The 13,947-nt window shown below is 38.1% G+C and overlaps 1 protein-coding gene across 1 annotated transcript in view; it reads left to right on the top strand.

Moving 5' to 3' along the window:
• ADAM9 (ADAM metallopeptidase domain 9) overlaps positions 1-13,947 on the top strand; it is a 115,749-nt gene that overhangs the window by 58,192 nt on the left and 43,610 nt on the right. Inside the window, exons 13-14 of the mRNA XM_033231685.1 lie at positions 3,103-3,195; positions 4,198-4,393. Coding sequence (XP_033087576.1) covers positions 3,103-3,195; positions 4,198-4,393 — 289 coding nt within the window. The remainder of the gene's footprint in view (positions 1-3,102; positions 3,196-4,197; positions 4,394-13,947) is intronic.

The raw sequence follows: 13,947 nt of genomic DNA on the forward strand, positions 1-13,947 counted from the left end.
TTAGTGTGTTACTGTTGAATTGCTGACTTTTTATAGGAAATTTGTTAGCCTCCAATAAAAGTTAAAATGCACATGCTTTTAGATCTAGTAATTCTACCTTTATGTAACTAACTGTCTTAGAGAAATATTTGTATATATGCACATGGGATGTGTACAGGGATGTTTATTGCAGCCCTGCCTGTTGGAGGAAGGAGAATCCAGGGCTTTCTATTCTCCCATTTTGGTAATGCCACTCTGGCTTTTGTTTTTGTGTATAAATAAAATCAGATTTAATATTGTTTAAAATTGACTTAAAATCTGTTGTGTGCAGATTTTTTTCTATTTCGATATCCTGGACATTTTTCTGTATCATTTTATTATGTAGACATCACCCTTTAATTTGCTGAACAGTATTCCAATATAAGGATTTACTATGATTTATTTAACCATACTCTAATTACTATAATTAGTGTTTTCTGTTGTAAACAGTGCTGCAATATACATCCTTGTACACACCTCATGTGTATATATACAGACATACACACCTCGTGTATATATATAGATATACACACGTCATGTGTATATATACAAATATTTTTCTATGATAGTTATTATACATAAAGGTAAAATTATTGGATCTAAAAGCATGTACATTTTAACTTATATCAGAAACTAATGAATTTCCTATAAATAGTCTGGGTCAGTTTGCATGTCTGACAACAGTATATTATGCCATTGTGTATCCATAGTCTTACCAGCACAGGATAATATGTTTTCTTAATTTTGGCAAGCTGATGGGTAAAAAATAAGAAGATACTGTTTTAGTTTACAGATTTTCATGTGATTATAGATTATAGGCATCATTTTCTTCTATGAATTATTATTTTATGTATTTTTTATCAGTTCTCTTGGTTCATTGAATCTTATTTTAAATTGATTTTTAGGCCTCTTTCTATAAGATGGACATAACTCCTTTGTTATATATGTTCTAATATTCTTTATTTATAGCTTATTTAACTTTTCATAGGTTACATTTTATGTTGAAATTTAAAATTTAAATGAAGGCAAATTTACTAATTTTTTTCCCATAATGGTTTCAGAAATTTGTATCTTTAGCTGGCTTTTAGTATTCTTATATATAGATCATCATCATAGCCCCTCTACAAATTATTTTAGTTTTTGTTAAATTTAAAATTTTTATGTTAGCTCTTTGAGGAGGGGGCATGTGGAGTAAGCTTGGAAATTAAACTTATCCACTAATGATCAGTTGTTGTGGAACCATTTAGAAAGGTTCCTTTACGATAACCTAAGTTCTTATATACATTGTCTATTTCCTGATTCCCTATTCTTTCATGAAGCCAACTGTCCTGCAGTGTTTTTGCACTGGTCAGCATTCACCTACAAATCGTTATGTGAACTTACGTTTTTAATTCTCTTGGGTAAATGCCCCGGAGTGGAATGACTTGGTTAGATGGTAGAGGTATTTAACTTTTCAAGAAACTCTCAAACTGTTTTCTAAAGTAATTGTACCATTTCTCATTTCCATCCTTAGTGTATGAGAGTTCTCATTGTTTCATATCCTCACCAATACTTCATGTGGTGAGTCTTTTTAATTTTAGCCATTCTATTGAGTGTGAGGTGGTGCCTCATTGAGGTTTTATTTGCATTTCTTTAGTGACTAATGATTCGTTGAGTGTGTTTTCATGTGCTTATTTGCCATCAGGCTATCTTGTGGTGATATGACTGTTCACCTCTTTCCCCTCATTTAAAAATTTTGGTTACTTATTATTGAGTTTTGAGAATACTTTGTATATTCTGTATACAAGTTCTCTATCAGATTGTCAATATTTTTTCCAAGTTGTAGCTTGCCTTTAATTAGCTTAGCAGTATCTTTTGAAGAGCAGAACTTTTACATGTTGATGAAGTTTATTTTATAAACTTGTAATTTTATCGGTTGTTCTTTTGGTGTCCTATCTAAGGACTTCTTGCCTACTCTAGCCATTGTTCATTTTTCTATTGGGTTATTTAATCTTTTGTTATTGTTAGAATGCAAAGGTTTTCTCCTAGAAGTTTTATAGTTTTAGGTTTCACATTTAGTTCCATGATGCATTTTGACTTTTTTTTTTGGTATATTTCAACATGTGCATTAAAGTTCATTTATTTTTAAATGTTTATTATGAAATAATTATAATCTGACAGGAAGTTGTAAAATAATATAGAGTCCTATATACTTTTCACCCAGTTTTCCTTAGTGATAATACCTTATAAAGCTGTACCACAGAATACAGAAGAGAACATTGACATTGCTATTTTAACAGAGAAGATGTCTCTGTGGGTGGGAGTTCGGGGGTAAGAAGGAGCCATGGTGGTCCAGAGTGTGGTGAGAGAAGCCAAGCAAGGTAAAAAGAGTGTTCAACTAGGGTGAAGAGCCACCCAACAGAGGAGTTAGACCCTGAGCATGAAGATAAATGTCTTTATGGATGCTAACCTCTCTGTGATCATCAGACGTACTGTTATGAACGGAATGTTTGTGCTTCCCCAAAACTCATGTGTTAGAACCCAACCACCAGCATGGCTACATTTGGAAATAGGGCCTTTAAGGAAGTAATTAAAGTTAAATGAGGTCATAAGGGTGGGGCCCTGATCCACTAGGATCAGTGTCCTTGTAAGAAGAGACACCAAACATCTTGCCTTCTCTCTGCCCACATGCACTGAGGAAGGGCTATGTTAGCACACAGAAAGAAGGCAGCCCTCTGCAAGCCAGGAAGAGAGTCCTCACCAGAAACGGAGCTAGTAGGAACCTTGATCTTGGATTTCTAGCCTCAAGAACTGTGAGAAAATAAATTTCTGCAGTTTAAACCTGTGGTATTTTGTTATGGCATTCTAAACAGACTAAGTAAGGCACATACTATATGATTTCTTTCCTTTGAAATATGTTGAGACCTAAATACTTGCGTCTGAAGAGACACTGTTAAATCCAGAAACAGTAAGCGACTTTTCTGGAGGGTAACTGCTACAATCATATTAGAATGAAGTAGATTTTAGGTGTAAGATAAGAATTTTATTAATGAATATTAATGTCAATAACTAATTTCTTTATTGACAGTCATTTTATGTTCACAGGAATGTGAATTGGACCCTTGCTGTGAAGGAAGTACCTGTAAGCTTAAATCATTTGCTGAGTGTGCATATGGTGACTGTTGTAAAGACTGTCGGGTAAGGAATTCCTCCCTCTTGGGAACAAAAAAAAAAAGAAAAGGAAAATCTGTGTATATCAAAATTTGTTTTTTGAGATTTCTGAGTGAGCACTATTTTTATTTTATGGTCATGGGAAAAATTTTATGCCACTTGTGTGTAATTTTAAAGTACACTCTTTTACGTTAAACGGTCTGTTGAGATTGTTTTCTAAGTAGAAACATTTTTTTTCCTGATTTTTAGAGTAACATGTATGCTTGTTAGCAATAATAAAATAACACAAAACCATAGAAAGTAGAGCATGAAAGAGCCTCTATTATTTTATACTCTTCAGGTAGCCATTGTTGATAATTTGTTAATATAATCACATTTTTTCTATACAAATGTGATTGTATATGTGTATGTGTGTTCTTAAGTGGGTAAGCACAGATACATATTATTTTTATTACTTGCTTTTTTCAATATGACACCATGAACTTTTTTTTTCCCATTCATGTAGTTCTATAATACATGGTTATTTAAGTAATATTACTTATACAGTTGTACTATAATTTCTTTAGTTAACTAATGATGGACATTTTGATTGCTTCCAATTACTGCTTACAAAAGAAATCACTGGTGCAGAATATTCATACTAAGTTTTGATATACATTTTATATATCTTTCACAAATGTGCCAGTCTGTACTTCTACCAACAATGTTATCAAATACTTGTTTCCTTATGCCAATATTGGTTACTAGTGAGCACTATGCTCCTAGTTAGTTCAGTAGGTGTAAAGGGTTCTTGTATTTTTATTTAGTTTGCATTTCTTTTGGTTACAAATGAGGTCATGTTTCTTTACTTTCCATAGTTAGGACTTACATGAATTACCTATTGTTAGCCATTGTTCATTTTTCTATTGGGTTATTTAATCTTTTGTTATTGTTAGAATGCTTTGTAGATGTAAATTCTGTGGTTTCACATTTGATTAATTGGTGGACATTATCCTGATACTTCTGTTTAATTGCATTTTATTTCACTAGTTCCTTCCAGGAGGTACTTTATGCCGAGGAAAAACCAGTGAGTGTGATGTTCCAGAGTATTGCAATGGTTCGTCTCAGTTCTGTCAGCCAGATGTTTTTATTCAGAATGGATATCCTTGCCAGAATAACAAAGCCTATTGCTACAACGGCATGTGCCAGTATTATGATGCTCAGTGTCAAGTCATCTTTGGCTCAAGTAAGATATCATCATTTATAATTGATTGCTTTGATATTATTTATTTTTGATTTAGATATTTTAAAAAAGGTAATGAAACATTATTGATAAAGTTGAGGCTCTCTTGTTTCTCATCATATTTCCTTTCTTCCTTCTTTGGAGGCAGTCATGATCATGAATTTAGTATGCACAGATTCAGTTGATGTTTTCTAACTTTTACCGTCTATATCTTTTTATGTTTTTTTGTGTATTGTGCACACACACGCACAGATACATTTGTAGTATCCTCTAGTTTTAATAATGTTGAATTGTGCACATGGGTCTGCTGTTTGCATTGTTCACTCAGAATTTTCTTGAAATTCATCTATATTAATATATTTATATCATAGTATATTAAAGTATTTCATTAGATAAATGGATCATGATTTAGTTATTCTCTTACCGATAGATACTTGGGATTTAAAAAAAATTATGTATTTTTGCTTTTTAAAGTTCTTATTTTTATCGAGGGCATACACATAAAGAGCCAAATTGTTGTATAATGCATAGTATGAACAAATAAGGACTGTTCCCACCCAGTATTCCTATCACTTGAGGCAGTTTTACCTTTTCTGGCTAAGATTTTTATTAACTTGTGCTAAGTTTTTAGATAATCTCTTGGCAATGCTACGTTTTGATTTTTTTGTTCTAGGCATTAGTTATTAATTTTTCACTGTAGAAGATGAGTTAGTTTTCTTTCCTTCTCTTCTTTCAACCCTTAACAACTCCCATCATACCTATGCTCATTTTCCATTCTTCATCCTCCCAATATGGATTAATTGTAATTTTAGTTAGGGCAGTGTTGACTGTGTATTGTATAATGGCCACATTAATGCTCTTCACAACTAAACTATATAGTAAGTTATAATTACTTTCCTGATTTCTCTAGAGTTACTAATTCTCTATCTGTTTCTCTCTCTCTCTCTTTTGGTTTGGTTAATTTCCTATGTACTTTCCATTAATTGACTTGTATATTGTTAACCATAGGCCTGATTGTGCCTTCAGTTGATTAGTGGCATTGAGTATTCTATTTATTTCAATTTGTTCAAATAAGTCTGAACAGAAGTCCTCTGTTCCTCTTTAGTCTTGACTGGTTTCCCTCTGTATAGTTAGTGTTCTCCAGATAAATGGAACCATTGTGTTGTGTGTTTATGTACACAGTTGTATACCACATAACAACATTTTGGTCAGTGAGAGACTGCATATACAACAGTGGTCTCGTAAAATTATAAGGCTGTATTTTTACTGTAATGTTTCTATGTTTAGATATATTTAGATATATCTATATATTTTCTATGTTTAGATATGTTTAGATGCCATTGTGTTACCGTTGCCTACAGTATTTAGTCCAGTGTCATGGTGTACACATTTGTAGCCTAGGAGCAGTAGGCTGTATGTACCACATAGCCTAGATGTGTAGTAGGCTGTACCACCTAGGTTTGTTTAAGTGCACTCTGTGATGTTTGCACAATGACAAAATCACCCAACAACTCACTTCTCAGATCATATCCCTGTTGTTAAGTGACACATTACTGTAGATATTACTATATATATAATCTGGAGGACTTATTACATGAATCTAATATTAATATATAATATATAATTTACATATATACTATATTAAATGTGTAATCTTATATATTTATTACATGAAAATCGAATATATTCTCCTGGAGGACTCTGATATATTAGATTCATGTAATAAATCCTGCATAATAGCACGAGCCCATATATAAATTGGCTGTGTGATTGTGGGGGCTGCTAAGTGTCAGATCTGCAGGGAGAGTCAGCAATCTGGAGACCCTGTAGAGCTGATGGTATAGTTCCAATTAGAAGTCTGGCAGGCTCATGACCGTGGGAGAGCTAGTGTTTCAGTTCAATTCCAGAGGCAGGAAAACAGCTGATGTCTCACTCCAAAGACCTTCAGGAAGACTTTTCTCTTACTTCAGGGAGGACTGGCCTTTTCGTTCAAGTTTAAAATTGACTGGATGAGGCCTACCTCCAATAGGGAGGGCAATCTGCTTTACTCAGTCTACTGATTTCAATGTTAATCTCATCCAAAATCACCCTTACAGAGACATCCGTAATTATGTTTGATTAAATATTTGGGAATTCTATGGATCAAATTAACCTTACTAAAAAGGGTAAAATTAACCCTAATCAAAAATCTACTCCTTGTCAACTAGACACCTTGTTAAACCATACCAAATCTCCACATGTGGACCTTGTTAAGGGCATAATTCCACCTAGCATGATATAATACCACTGTCCTGCATACAACTAAAACCTCACTAACCTCTTTCCCAGAAAAGGAGGTAAAGTCTTTGAGTGATGTTTATTCTTCTTCTTGATATCCCATAACTTAAATACTGGGATGTAAAATGAACAATACTTAAATACTATAATATCAAGTCAATATATCTTATGTTGCATGATAAAGGTATAAGGAATGAAAACATATTTGCTCAGTATATGTGTGTGTGTATGCACCCACACATACATACATGCAGCTGTTCTTAATGAAACAGTCTTTGTTTCTGTAACTGGTCACGTGGTTGTAGCTGGTATTTATAACTAACTTCCACCCGTTCTGTATTCCCTTTGCCTTCAGCAAGCACATTAGCTGTTTCTGGTTCTTTATCTGTTCGGGTGACCCAAACTGTCATTCTTGAAGGGTCTGGGCCATTTGTAGTCCTGCCTACATTGGGTTGTTATAGTTTTCCATTGAACTTAAACTTGATCATGGAGCATGGTAACATTAAGAGATGCCCTAAGGGATCTCCAGCATTCTAGACATACTCTTCCTTGCCTCCATTGTGGAGTAGTAGGCCAATTTTCCTTTGGTAGTTCGGATCAGTAATTCTACCTGGCATAGAAACTGCCTTCTTTGCCTGTTGACTTAGAGGTATGAGGAGCCATTGTGACTGGGCTGCTGGCTTAATTTCTAGTTCAGTGGAATCATTATTGTGGCTCCTGGTGGCAGCAGTCCTCCCTTTGGAACTAAAGCCTCTAGTCCAGTAGAGCATAAAGTCATGGGAACAGGAAACAAAATTTTGCTAGTGGGTCACTATGGATAATGTTGAGTGGTGTTCCTCCCATTTCCACCCCTTGATACTTGGACACATGAATCCTGGTTATGGGAAAAACAGCATTAGATGTTGGCTGCTGATTGAGAGCATATACAGCCTTTCGGAGAACCTTGCCCCAGCACTCTAAGGTATTGCTACTTAGTGGCACTGTAACTGAGTCTCCAAAAGGCATTTCCACCATGCTGTCAGCCAGCTGCTTCAGGATGGTGGGGAAGGAACATGGTAAGACTAGTGAATTCCATGTGCATAGGCCCATTACCTCACTTTTTTGCTATCAAGTGAATTCTTTGGTTTGAAGTAGTGCTGTGTAGAATATTATGATGGTGGGGGAGGAATTTTGTACATCCACAGAAGGTAGTTTTGGTAGTTCACAGGAGTGTTGCTACAGGGATGGCAAATCTATATCAAGAGTGCGTGTCTATCCCAGTAAGAACAAAGCACTGCCTCTTTCATGATGGAAGGGGAAAGATCAGCCTGCCACCAGGCAGCTGACTGACTAACCTAGGGAATGGTGTCATACTGGGGACTCAGGATTGGACTTTGCTACTGGAGAATTTGGGCACTTAGCAGCAGCAATAGCCAGGTTAGTTGTTGAGAGGAAGTCCATGATGCTGAGCCCATGCATTGCTTCCAGCTCTGCCACTGTGAGTACTTGTTTCCTGAGCACATGGATTAGAATAGTTGGCTGGGGAAAGAATGAGTCATCCTGTCTACTTGATTATTAAAATTCTCCTCTACTGAGGTCACCCTTTGGTGAACATTCACATGGGACACAAATATCTTTGCCATACAACCCAGGCATTGGCGTAGCCCATAAACTGGTATTTAATCACATCTGGCTATTTCTTCTTCCAAGGAAAGTGAACAACCAGCTGCACTTCAGGTATGTGCCAGAAAGGGGCTGCAAGTGCTGCAGTCATCCACTTTTGGTTCTTCATATCATGTAGAATCATCTGCAAACCAGGTCTCTGTCTTCTTTTCCATTGTCACCTGATGGGTAGGAAATTCCCCATGAGGTTGTAATTGCTGACTAGGAGAGAAAATGTAGTGTAGCAGGAGTGGGGAGCAGGGGCTTTTGGGGTACTTCTTTATGTAACTTGTGCCTTCCAGGCCTTGGTTGGGCCCAATTACATACGTAGCACTTCCATTTCATGATGGGGTGCTGCTGCACATGCTCAGCTTTATAGCTTGGTGAGTCAGATGACATCCAGTTTATGATGGGCAACTCAGGTTGAATGGTAACTTGGTGAGTGGCCCATGGTTACATGTTCAGTTTCTCCTTTAAGGCCCAGTAGCAGGCCAATAGTTTTTTCTCAAAAGGAGAGTAGTTATTTACAGAGGATCACAAGGCTTTGCTCCAAAATCCTAAATGCCTGCACTGCACCTGACCTATAGGGAACTGTCAGAGGCGCTAAACAGCATTTCTGTCTGTAACTGCTGGTTCAAGCACTGTTTGATTTCTATCTGTAACTGCTGCTTCAAACACCACTTGATCAAGTGGGCTAAGCAGCAGAGCGTCTTGCCTGACAGCCTGGGCCTATTGCAGAGTTTCCCTTTGTTCTGGGTCTTGCTCGAAACTAGCGGCTTTTTGGGTCACTGGGTAAATGGGCCAGAGTTACACAACCAAATGAGGAATATTTTGCCTTCAGAAATCCAGATGGACCACTCAACATTGTGCCATTCTGTTGGTTGTGGGAGTGGCCAGATGCAACTTCTCCTTCCCCTTAGAAAGGATATCTTGACATGCCTCACACCACCGGACATCTAGAAATTTCACTGGTAGAAGTCACCTGAATTTTTATCACATTTATTTTCTACTTTCTGTCGTGCAGATATCTTGCCAGTATCAAGAATAGTTGCTTCTTCTTGCTCACTAGGTCTAATGAGCATAATGTCTTCAATGACTAGTGTGATATTTTGTGGAAGGAAAAGATAATCAAGATCCCCCAAACTAAATTATGACATGGGGCTCTAGAGTTGATATTCTTCCTAAGTGGGACAGTGAAGGTGTATTGTTGGCCTTGCCAGCTGAAAGCAGCTGCTTCTGATAGGCTGTGTGGATGGGTATAGGTAAAGGTATTTTTCAGATCATAGCTGCATATCATGTATTAGGGGATGTGTTAATTTGCTCACGCAATGAAATACATTTGGTATAGCAGCTTCAATTGGAGTCACCACTTAGCTAAGCTTATAATAATCCACTGTCATTGTCCAAGATCTGTCTGTCTTCTGCACAGGCCAAATAGGCAAGTTGAATGGAGATGTGATGAGAGTCCTCACCTCTGCATCTTTCAAAGTCCTTGATGTTGACACAAATCTCTGCAGTCCCTTCAGAGATGTGGTATTGCTTCTGGCTTACTGTTTTCCTAGGTAGAGGCACTTTCTAGTGGGTTCCACCTGGCCTTTATTACCATAATGGCCGTCACTCCACAGGTCAGGGAACCAGTGTGGCGATTCTGCCAGCTGTTGAGTGTGGTCTGTTTCAATTATGCATTCTGGAACTGTGGGGAAAAACCCGCAAGGTGGGTTCAGGGACCCACTAGGCCTGCTGTGAGATGGACCTGAGATAAAACTTCATCAGTCACCTGACCTTCATAAGCCTGTACTCTGACTTGTTGGCCACAATGACATTTTGGGTTTGCTGAATTATTTCAGATATAGGTTTCTGTGTTCTGAAAGGTCTAATTTTTTTCTCAGTGCACAATGTCTTAGTCTGATCAATTCTGTCTCAGTCTATTTTGTGCTATTATAACAAAATGCTACAGACCGGGTAATTAGTAGTGAACAGAAATTTATTGACTTCTGGAGGCTGGGAGGTCGAGATAAAGGTGCTGCCACCTGATGAGGGTTGTTTTGCTGAGCCATCACATGATGGAAGGTGGATGGGCAAGAGACAAAGTGGAGCCAAACGCACCCTTTGATAACAATATTAATCTTATCCCAGAGGGCAGAGCCATCATGGCCTAATCACCTTTTAAAGGTCCCACCTCTTAATACTGTCACAATGGCAATTAAATTTCAACATGAATTTTAGAGGGGACAGATCAAGTAAGACTATGGGAAGCTGCCTATCTTGCTTCTACTCTAGACAGAAACAGTGTGATCAACTAGCCAATGCCATAAGTTTTTACATGGGTCAGGTTATTCTGATTGCTCCTTTGACTCTGCTCTCCATTATGGTAACCATGCCCACCTTGCCTTTGGTGGTTGAATGTTGACACTTTCCTATCATCTAGGATCTGATACTTTCATTGCATTTAAGTTTCCCAACTCAGTGGCCATTGCTCCTACTACAAGGTCTGCCCTTTAGATAAGAGTGATCACAGAGCTTTTCAAGGATGCTAGGCCTCCCTCACAAATTTATTTCCTACAGTCTTGGTAAAAGGTGTGTTTTCCGAATTCCTCCAGGGTGGGTAAATACATCTGAAGGGACAAATTGACTCCAACATTTTAGTCTCTCTCAGACTTTGGATCCCTTTCTCTGCATTAAACTGAGACAGGCCCTGCATTCCTGACTTGCTCACTGTGAGCTGCCTGTTGAGTCACATTTCAGCCAGTCAGCCGAACAAACTGTTAGAGACCTTTCTAACTCCCTGAATGGCAACATTCAGTGCAGCCTCTCAGATTTGTGAGTCCTCATCAATAAATTCATCCCAATCCAACTTTATATTCTTCCCACCATTATCTCACACCCTTAATATCCCTTACCACACATGTTCCCTGGATTTTTTTCTGTAAATTAGAAAATTCAAGTAGTCTTGGAGTGTGGTGAACCTCCTCATGGGTCGTGTTTAGTATTTCACCTTTAGGGACATTTTCTATGACTTGAGTCTAGTTATAGGTTTAGAAGCAATGAGGTATTTTAGAGGTGGATCCTGAGGGAAATTGGCATTGTCCTGCATGGCAGCTGCCTCCAGGGAGGCTATTACAGTTTCCTCAGGCAATGCAGGGTTAGTCCCCTCAGATGGTGGAGACGCTGTTTCCACTGGCAAAGACGACTCATCAGAATTTAGAGGCTCAGCCAGGTGCCTGTAATCCCAGCACTTTGGGAGGTGAGGCAGACAGATCACTTGAGGTCAGGAGTTCGAGACCAGCCTAGCCAACGTGGCGAAACCCTGTCTCCATTAACACAAAAATTAGCCAGGCGTAGTGGGGCACTCCTGTAGTCCCAGCTACTTGGGAGGCTGAGGCAGGAGAATCGCTTGAACCTGGGAGGTGGAGGTTGCAATTAGCTGAGATCGTGCCACTGCACTCCAGCCTGAGCAACAGAGCAAGACTCTATCTCAAAACAAACAAACAAACAAACAAACAAACAAACAAACAGTTTGGAGGCTCAGTGTACCCAGCTTTATCAAAGTCTTCCCCCAATGTCCTCATTCCAACTTTCAAGAACCAGTTCCTTGCCGGTCTACCCTCAATTTAACAGTAGATATCCTACAAGGCTAGGAGTTCAATTTGCTTTCAGCCAGTCACAGGATAAGATTCTAGGTTTGATTTTCAACAGTCTCAGCTCTGCAACTACTGGCGATATGGCTGTCCTTTAGGGCACACAGAGAAAATTTCAGGTCACTTATATGGTGCTTTTTTTTTTTTTAAATTATACTTTATGTTCTAGGGTACATGTGTACAACATGCAGGTTTGTTACATATGTATACATGTGCCATGTTGGTGTGCTGCACCCATTAACTCGTCATTTACATTAGGTATATCTCTTAATGCTATCCCTCCCCCCTCCCCCCACTCCACAACAGGCCCAGGTGTGTGAGGTTCCCCTTCCTGTGTCCAAGTGATCTCATTGTTCAGTTTCCACCTATGAGTGAGAACATGTGGTATTTGGTTTTTTGTTCTTGCGATAGTTTGCTGAGAATGATGGTTTCCAGCTGCATCCATGTCCCTACAAAGGACATGAACTCATCCTTTTTTATGGCTGCATAATATTCCATGGTGTATATGTGCCACATTTTCTTTATTCAGTCTATCATTGATGGACATCTGGGTTGTTTCCAAGTCTTTGCTATTGTGAACAATGCTGCAATAAACATATGTGTACATGTGTCTTTACAGTAGAATGATTTGTTATCCTTTGGGTATATGCTCAGTAATGGGATTGCTGGGTCAAATGGTATTTTTGATTCTAGATCCTTGAGGAATTGCCACACTGTCTTTCACAATGGTTGAACTAATTTACAGTCCCACCAACAGTGTAAAAGTGTTCCTATTTCTCCACATCCTCTCCAGCACCTGTTGTTTCCTGACTTTTTAATGATTGCCATTCTAACTGGTGTAAGATGGTATCTCATTGTGGTTTTGATTTGCATTTCTCTGATGGCTAGTGATGATGAGCATTTTTTCATGTCTGTTGGCTGCATAAATGTCTTCTTTTGAGAGGTGTCTGTTTATATCCTTTGCCCACTTTTTGATGGGGTTGTTTGTTTTTTGTTTGTTTTGATGGGGTTGTTTGTTCTTTTCCTAATTGAATACCCTTTATTTCTTGTAAATTTGTTTGAGTTCTTTGTAGATTCTGGATATTAGCGCTTTGTCAGATGAGTAGATTGCAAAACGTTTCTCCCATTCTGTAGGTTGCCTGTTCACTCTGATGGTAGTTTCTTTTGCTGTGCAGAAGCTCTTTAGTTTAATTAGATCTCATTTGTCAATTTTGGCTTTTGTTGCCGTTGCTTTTGGTGTTTTAGACATGAAGTCCTTGCCCATGCCTGTGTCCTGAATGGTATTACTTAGGTTTTCTTCTAGGGTTTTTATGGTTTTAGGTCTAACATTTAGGTTTCTAATCCATCTTGAATTAATTTTTGTATGAAGAGTAAGGAAGGGATCCAGTTTCAGCTTTCTACTTATGGCTAGCCAGTTTTCCCAGCACCATTTATTAAATAAGGAATCCTTTCCCCATTTCTTGTTTTTGTCAGGTTTGTCAAAGATCAGATGGTTGTAGATGTGTGGTATTATTTCTGAGGGCTCTGTTCTGTTCCATTGGTCTGTATCTCTGTTTTGGTACCAGTACCATGCTGTTTTGATTACTGTAGCCTTGTAGTATAGTTTGAAGTCAGGTAGTGTGATGCCTCCAGCTTTGTTCTTTTGAGTTAGGATTGTCTTGGCAATGCGGGCTCTTTTTTGGTTCCATATGAACTTTAAAGTAGCTTTTTCCAATTCTGTGAAGAAAGTCATTGGTAGCTTCATGGGGATGGCATTGAATCTATACATTACTTTGGGCAGTATGGCCATTTTCACGATATTGATTCTTCCTATCCATGACCATGGAATGCTCTTCCATATGTTTGTGTCCTCTTTGATTTCACTGAGCAGTGGTTTGTAGTTCTCCTTGAAGAGGTCCTTCACATCCCTTGTAAGTTGGATTCCTAGGTATTTTATTCTCTTTGAAGCAATTGTGAATGGGAGTTCATTCATGATTTGGCTCTCTGTTTGTCTCTTATTGG

This window comes from Trachypithecus francoisi, unplaced genomic scaffold, assembly GCF_009764315.1.
Source record: "Trachypithecus francoisi isolate TF-2019V2 unplaced genomic scaffold, Tfra_2.0 Contig01440, whole genome shotgun sequence".
NCBI lineage: Eukaryota > Metazoa > Chordata > Mammalia > Primates > Cercopithecidae > Trachypithecus > Trachypithecus francoisi.